The 8,077-nt window shown below is 48.7% G+C and overlaps 1 protein-coding gene across 1 annotated transcript; it reads right to left on the reverse strand.

Moving 5' to 3' along the window:
- Positions 1-210: 210 nt before the first annotated feature.
- MAGED1 (MAGE family member D1) lies at positions 211-6,999 on the reverse strand. Its single transcript, XM_087829335.1, has 13 exons — positions 6,866-6,999; positions 6,261-6,334; positions 4,885-5,559; positions 3,524-4,192; positions 3,335-3,398; positions 3,031-3,110; positions 2,765-2,856; positions 2,472-2,551; positions 2,338-2,380; positions 2,049-2,111; positions 1,249-1,363; positions 626-1,011; positions 211-416 (listed from the first exon to the last, which is right to left on the reverse strand). Exons 2-12 carry the CDS (start codon positions 6,303-6,305, stop codon positions 634-636), a joined length of 2,304 nt encoding a protein of 767 aa, XP_087685461.1. The 5' UTR covers positions 6,306-6,334; positions 6,866-6,999; the 3' UTR covers positions 211-416; positions 626-633.
- Positions 7,000-8,077: the final 1,078 nt, after the last annotated feature.

Consider the following 8,077-nt stretch of genomic DNA (forward strand, 5'->3'; position numbering starts at 1 on the left):
ATTTATTAAGTATACCATACTAGTTCTTGGACCTCATTAACACTCAAGTTCATCAATCCTTCGTTTCCCAATCAATCAGCCAATCTACCTACATTTCCACCTGTTGAAAGCTGTGCCCCTCCCTCAAGCTAGAACTGAGGTCCTGTCTCTCCCATATAAACATGTTGATCTCTCTCAAACATAGGGGAAAAAAGAAGCACATCTAATTCATTTTGCAGTTTCAACGTTTATTTCTGATACCAAAACTCGACACCACACAAGGGGGAAAAAAGCAATAGACAAGGAACAGCAAATAAATTTATCTTGCATGCCACTTTCAGTCAACAGGACGTGGCTCTCTAGATAACTGTGTTTAGAAGGAATGTGAGGCTTCAGCCTCACTCAGGGAAAAGACTATTTCAACTGATTAGCAATATCTGTGAACATAAGAAAGAAAAAAATTAAAAATCAATGATATATATATCAAATAGTAAGGAATATAAATACCAAACAGTGCTTCCCCATACTCCTCTCACTTCCCCACCATGGGTTTACTATGACACCCAGCTTGTGCACATAAATACATTCCCATAAACCCTACATCTCCCAAAGACCCCAGCTGCCCAATCCAAAGTGATATACCTACCCAACATCTCACTCAACCCAGAAGAAACCAATGGCACCAAAGTTGGCAGCAAAGTTGGCACTGGCTGTACCACCAGGGCCAATAATGGGGCCAGTGAAGGTCTGAGGAAATCTGGAGCGAGCATTCTGGTGGTATCTTGCCCAGAAGGTAAAGGGGATCCTGGACCAAGGATCTCCAAAATCTCCTTCTTCATCCCAGGTCAGCAGCTCAAACTCAATGTCATCCCAGCTCCAGGGCCCAGATACGGCCTCATCTCCAATCCCCATGCGGGTTCTCGCCTCAGCCCGAGCCTCGGCCTCAGCTGCAGCAGCATCCAGCGCATCCAAGGCCTCATCTGCGGCCTCCATGAATTGTGCAGTCCAGTCGCGAGGGTCTCTCTTCTGAACCTGAGATGAGAAATAGAAAAGAAAACAAAACCCATAATAGTATTAGTTAATATTTATGGAATACTTACTATAGATTTAGGGCCCTAGTTTGTGCTAATTTGCTTAATTTACAAATGCCATCAGCACATACCTACCATGCTCAATACTTAAGATCTCATTCCTGCTCTGGATCATTCATTCCTAGCCAATCACACCTCACCCCATGACCTATCAAGTTTGGAGCAGTTCCTCTATTACCTCTGCAATGAATCTCAGCACTTTCATTTTGCTAGTCTCATGGTAGGAACGGAGGCCCCAGAGGAACTCATACTCAGGAGGGTTGCTGTTGGGCACTCGTCTATAGTCCAGGTACCTTAGAAAGAGCAAAAAGGTCTTTGTTTCTATCAATGTAGAATGGTAGTCCATTAATGCATAATAATCCTAGACTTTGAAGCCCAGATTTCAAGTAGCAACTCCTCCAAGACTCACTCCTAACCACAATCAAAGTATTTACCCTAAAATACTCAGACTTTCAAATTCCTGTGTCAGTTCTTCTACACTGAGCAGTCATCTAGGGCTGCAGGGGAGGCTTTTCTAGGGTCATAGAAAGGACAACACTTAATCTCATCCCCTCTGTCATAGCTCTAGCACCAGGTTCTTGTAATCTTGTCAGGGAGCCACAGATAGGACCACTGCAATGATTACACTGCAGTGCGAAAGCATCAACCAGGCCCAACCTTGCTGATGTCTGCTGTGGGGACATCACTTACAAGATAACTATACTATAGAAAAATTCAACCACAAGGAGTATACTTAATAAATACTTCTGGGTGCATATGTGTTTACATATATATATATGTGTGTGTGTGTATTTTATATATATGTGTGTGTGTGTGTGTGTGTGTGTGTGTGTGTGTGTGTGTGTGTGTGTGTGTATATATATATATATATAGTATAGGTATAGTTAGTGTAAGAAATGAGCACGGGAAGAACTTTCTGAGGCTGACCAGCATACAAAACTCATGAGGACCAGACAAAGCCCCTTAGGCACCACTTACTTTTGCTTTACAAACTCATAAGTGAGAAGTTTTCTCAGATCTCCAAGGAGGGGATGTCTCACCCTGATAATAAAAAAGAGGAACCCATAATCAGAGACTATGAAATTGCCCCCCAAAATGAAAAGAGCTTTGCAGCACAGAAGTCAGAGATGAGAAAAGAGGCAGAGAGTTCAGTACTAGTTCCCCATCCACCCAGATCACATTCTTGGGCTCTATACCGCCCCAAACCCCCTAGAACATAAGGCTGATGCAATCCTGGGACAGGCAAGAGATGAGAGCCCAGTCATACCCAGGGCGCAGTCCCATCTTGCGTAGTGCCTCCCAGAGGACAGCTGCAATGGGAGGCAAGGGGAGACAAGGGACGGAAAATGAGCATGGAAATAAGGCTGTAGCCAACCCCCAGCTGCAGGTCCAGTCACTCACCTTCACTGGCACGGTTGCCATTCATGAAGATGACGCCCAAAATCACTAAGAGGAGACCCAGTTTGGGTGTGTCTTTGGTCCTAAAAGAGTACAAAAAGATAATGCTTTCAGCAGCCATTTGCACAAGACACTCCAGGCAGCATCTAGCTTCTCCAGTATTCCTCAGCTAGGGGATAATTATCCTCCAGTTCTGCCCATGAGCTGTTATGTGACCCTGAATCTGGGACCCTGACCTACTCCCAGAAATAAAAGCACCACTGAAAGGCAATGTTCCACCTCCTTTCCCATCTTACGTTCCCAGTATGCCAGCCAGGGACTCAGGGGTACTGATGAGAATATACAGGTGTTCTTCCTTGTCAATTTCCTTCAGTTGAATCCCAAATTTCTACAGAGAAAGGAAAACAGACTATGAAATTACAGAATCTAGCATAAGCTACTCATCTCAGTTGTTCACCTTCCTGTGAGACTTGCCCTAAACTCCCATTAGGAATCCGACCCATGAATCTTTGAAATCAAGACGTTCCCCATTATTCCTGTCCCTTAGGAGCTGCCTTCTCACCTTTTCCAGGACAAAGCATGCACGTTCAATGATTTCTGGATAAACATCAGTGTATTCACGGATGATATCCCTCAGCATTTCTGTAGGAGAGAGGAAGGATCACCTGGGCTGAGCAGGGACCACCGAACTGCAGCCCCTTTGCCAGCTCTGCTGAAGAGAACACAGAACCCTCAAGGATGAAAAAGAATCAGCCATGGAAAGAGGGGACTGAAAGGGAGGGGACTTATATATAAGCAAAGGAATGTCCACAGAGCATGGGGTTAGGAGAAGGGCAGAGCCCCAGGAGAAGGCAATGGATGCCTACCTGAGCGCTTGATGGGCACCTTTGTGTAATCTTTAAGCATCAAGTACTTGACCAACTTATTTGCCTGGGAGGGGAAAGGGAAATTTTTTTCAGTTATACTTACAGAAATCTTGGTTGAGTTATAGATGGAAATATGACAAAGAAAAGGGCAAGAGAGGGGAGATGTAACTGGCGAGTTATAGTGCTTACTCTTTCCTGAAGAAGGGCCACATCTCGGGGCTGTGAGGCACCCATGTTCTGTGAGGCACGCGGGTTGGGAGAGGGACGCAGGTTTGGTGAGGGTCGTAAGTTCTGCCAGTCAGGTGGAACTGGCCAATCAGTGGGGATCCAGTCAGGTGGGAGCTGCCAGTCTGTGGGAAGTGGCCAATCAGGTGGCAGTGGCCAGTCAGGTGGTAGCGGCCAGTCAGGAGGGCCTTGCCAATCTGGAGGACCCTGCCATCCAGGTGGATTCTGCCATCCAGGTGGGCTCTGCCATCCAGGTGGATTCTGCCAGGCCAATGGGTTTGGCCAGACAACTGGACCAGGCCAGACAATGGGATTTGGCCAGATCACTGGGTTCTGCCAGATCACTGGGTTCGGCCAGATCACCGGGTTCTGCCAAGCAACTGGGTTTTGCCAGGCTGGTGGGGTCTGCCTAGCTGGAGGGCTCTGACGTGCTGGTGGAGTCTGCCTGGCTGGCTGGTTTTGCCAGCCTGGTGGGTTCTGCCAAGCCAATGGAGTCTGCCAGAGCACATTGGGGGGTGCGCCAGGTGGGTTTTGAGTGGTAACTGGAACTGGTGCAGACCTCCAGGTCCCTGCAGGAAGTGGGGCCCGCCTCTGATCCCCACTGCTGTTCTCTTCCACATTCAAGTTATTAATCTGTATTATCAGAGAGAAAGAAGGTCCAAGGTCACCAGTTGTTTCTTTTTCCTCACCCTATCTATTCTAGGAAGGTTCCCTAAAACCCTCACCTGTAGTGACAGCCTGACTCACTAGCCAATGGTCACCCTGAGTCCTGGGCTTGTCTTTCACTGTCTTTCAGGCAGGAGTTTCATCTCTGAACCAGGCCAGGATCAACCCAAGGGTGGGGCCTGAAGCTGCTCCTCTTCCTATGTCCACCACTGGCTTTGCTTGTACCACCCTGGACAAATCACTCAAGTCACTTCACCTCCCTGGGACTTAGTTTCTTTCTCTGTAAAACTGAGTTTCTTTCTCTGTAAAACTGAGACTATGATCCCTAACTGGTATGAGGTACTTTGAAGATTTAATGAGTGAGATAACCTGTGTGAATGTGCCTAGCTCAAGGCCTAACACATGGTGGCTTCTATCAAACTGTAAATTGAATTACATATAGGTTGTATATATTTCATCTCCCCATCAGTCTGTGGACAGTTAGAGGGCAGGAATTACCACATTCACCTTACGATGCATCCCCCATAATATAGCTGAATACAGGCAGATATAGATATAAAAATCTCTATATCTATACATTTATTTCATTTTTAGAACAAATAATAACCTCAGAAAAGAAGGGAGAACCCAAAGAAAAATGGAGCTAGCAGGGATCTCACCTTGCGAGTCCTCTTGCCCCGAATTATAGTCCTGGATTCCAGATTTTGAGCCTGGGAACCATCTGCTGATGTCTGTGCAGCTGCACCATCAGATTCAGAGATACCTGGGTCGGTCTCTATGTCAGCCTGGGAAGTGGCCATCTTGGTTTGGTTAACATTCTGGGTATGGGTATCAGCTGTTAGGGCCTTAGTGGTATCATTCCAAGCCTTGAAGGCTGTCTTAGACTGAGTGTTTGACATCTCACTGGCATTGAGAGGCTGAGAGAAACTGTAAGTGGCATTCTGGGCCTTAAAGGCCATTTTAGACTTGTTGGCAGTTAACTCATTGGTTGCTGCCTGGGAAAAATCATAGGCAGCATTTGGGCTATTAGGGGTGACATTCTGGGTCACAAGGGCTGCCTTAGGTGGTGTCTCCTTGGCATTAAGAGCCTGAGAGAAATCGTAAGCAGCATTTGGGCTTTTTGTTGTGGCATTCTGGGCCTTAAAGGCTGTTTTAGGCCTAGCTGCAGCTGCTGAAACCTGATTATCAGCCTTCTCGCTGTCTGTTGGGGGCTGTGAACTCTGGGGACTAGAATTCTGCCCGCAGGCTTGGTTGGTAGGTGGAGCCTCTGAGATCTGGATGGCCTCCATCAGGGTCTGCATAAGCAAGGTGCTGTCTTCTACTGAGGCCTCAGCCTGAAAATACAGGGAGGGAAGGTGGGATTAAAATCTCTGGGCCTCCAAAGAGTGAGGAGGGGTAGAGGGAGCAGAGCAGGGGAAGTGCTGGCAGGCAGCTGATGCAAAATAAGGAGGGCTGAGTTAGAGACCTAGACTGCTGGGGAGGGAGGCATAGTGGTAACAAACCTCTGATAGGGGCTGAGTGGGTAAGGGCTAAAGAGAGATGGGGTGGGAAGAGGGGTTGAGATGGAACAGAGGTGCTATCAATCAGTGACGTCAGAGCAGAGCAGTGTGGTGTGCTTTAAGAGCTCTAGACCTGGGCGGTGGTGCCCTCGGGAGGAGTTGAGGAGAATGATGGGGGAGGAGGTCGCAGGGAGTGGGGAATGCAGGAGAATGGGAGGGTGGAGGTGGGTGGCTGGGGGAGGGAGCGGCAGACTGCTGTACAAACGTCAGGACTATGGGAAAAAATGGTTCCTTATCCAACCCGCATTCTCTGGGCACATTGCCCTGACTACTAACAGGGTCTCCCCTTTCTCTAAGCAGGGACTGATGTCTGAAAAGGGACGCCCCTCCCCCCTCAATAAACCCTGAGAATTTGAAAGATGACGGAGTCTAGGTACCAAGAGGGCAAATAGGACCAGACGTTTGGGAGTCCAAAGGAGCCCAGGGGTAACTGTCGGCTGGGGAAATGGGGAGAGGAGAGGGTGTAGATATCTCACCTGGAAGCTGAGGAGGCCCGCACCACAGTCCATTTTCTGAGCCATGGCTCCTGTCCCTCTGGCAAGAGCAGAGCCTGGGGGGGGGGGGGGGGGGAGCCGGACGTTATACTACCTAGGGCAAATACGAAGAACCAAATTTGGGGGTGGGGTGTTTGGGATTTGATCGTGGGGACGGATGAGATGTTGAATGTGAGGGGAACGGGCCGGGTCGATGTGGGAAAAGTGAATGGGTTTCCAGATGGAGGTTCTGAATCCCGAGAAGCTACTGAAGGGGAGAAGCTTCAAATCGGGGTTCGGAAAGCAGATAAGAAGTCTGAATCTACAGGGATTGGGTTTAGGAGCCGCATTTCGGAAACTGAATGGAGATTTCCAATGAGAAGGAATCGTGTTAACAGTAGAAATTGAGGACCAGAAATCTGGAGATTTTGAACGATGGGAAGGGTTCAGAGAGAGAACAGGGGTTCTGAATAAGGGAGGATCAGGTGAGGGGTGTGAATCAGGGTTTGGGGAGTGGAAGGGGGATCAGAATCCAGGGTAAAAGGATCGGGATGAAAATGGGGGCCCGCACCAGGGGGCAAATGCCCTGTCTGGGGGCTAATTCTCACCTGGCCTCAGGCCCCAACCCCAACCCCCTCGTTGCTTCCCTTCTTCACGACTCAGAGAATCGGGATTGCAGTGCTCGGTTCTCAGCAACCGCACCCTCTCCTTGTCCAGGAGAAAATGCCAGCGCGGCAGATAGGACGACCCCGCCTCTTCGCCTAATATACCACCCACCGCCTCACAAGGTTGAGCGCATGCGCAAGAGCTAGCCGACCAAATAAGAGTCCCGCCCGCTTTCCCAACAAAAGCCTCCTCTGAACACCGTGATGCGCATGTGCAGAGGCAGGCAGTCCCGCCCCTTTGCCAACACACCACGCCACCACCAACCGGGTCTACGGTATACAACAGTCCCTCCCCTACCTCTATGTGCCCTCCCCAAAACAGATGCTCTGTACCTCTAAGTCCCACCCCTTGCCCCACACACCAGCCCCCTACCTTTTCCGCAGTGCGTCTTGTTTCTACCCTTTTCCTGTCAGGTCACGTCCATCTCCACCCCCTTGCCTAAGACCACTTAAAAATCACTATTAAGGAGGTCTCTGTGTGGGGTCTCTAACTGCAACAAGTGTTAGGCTTTGGGGCACAGGAAAAGTCCAGAGAGGATACACTATTAGAGGTAGAGAAATTCTGTGGTCTCCACGTGATTCTATATGATCCCCTCTTAAGAGCTCCCAGACTCATGAACATTATCTTTCCTGCCTTATGTGCAGCCCCAGGCACGGATTTATTTTGTGTGTGAAGGGCACAGCTTCTACATCACAGCATGATCTGTACTGGGGTTTGTTTTCCTCTCACAGCAGTCCTGGGAAGTGAAGGTCCCATTTTACAGACATGTTGCATGCATGAACTAGTAAACAGAAAATGCAAAATGTAGGCCCCGGTCTTCCTGACTTTCAGTGCTGGCCTGAAAACTGAGGCACCCTGCTCTCTTCTTCAGTTTCAGCGACAGCTCCATCCCCACCTCCCTTGCCTGTCAATATCTGCCCCAAACAAGCAAGGTGAGACCTAAGGTCATAATCTGCATTTAAAAAGACGCAGGTAAAGGACCCCAGCCCCACCTCTGCCTACTTAACGTGAGTCCATCCTACAGCAGACTTTTTCTACCTCCAGTAGTGTATCCTTTCTGGCCATTCTTTTTCCTGGGTCTTAAAGTAGATGAGTTTAGCAGGAGCCTAGCACTTGTTGCAATTAGAGACGCCACACAAAGACCTCCTTAATAG

Source organism: Miniopterus natalensis, chromosome X, assembly GCF_054644295.1.
Source record: "Miniopterus natalensis isolate mMinNat1 chromosome X, mMinNat1.hap1, whole genome shotgun sequence".
Lineage (NCBI taxonomy): Eukaryota > Metazoa > Chordata > Mammalia > Chiroptera > Miniopteridae > Miniopterus > Miniopterus natalensis.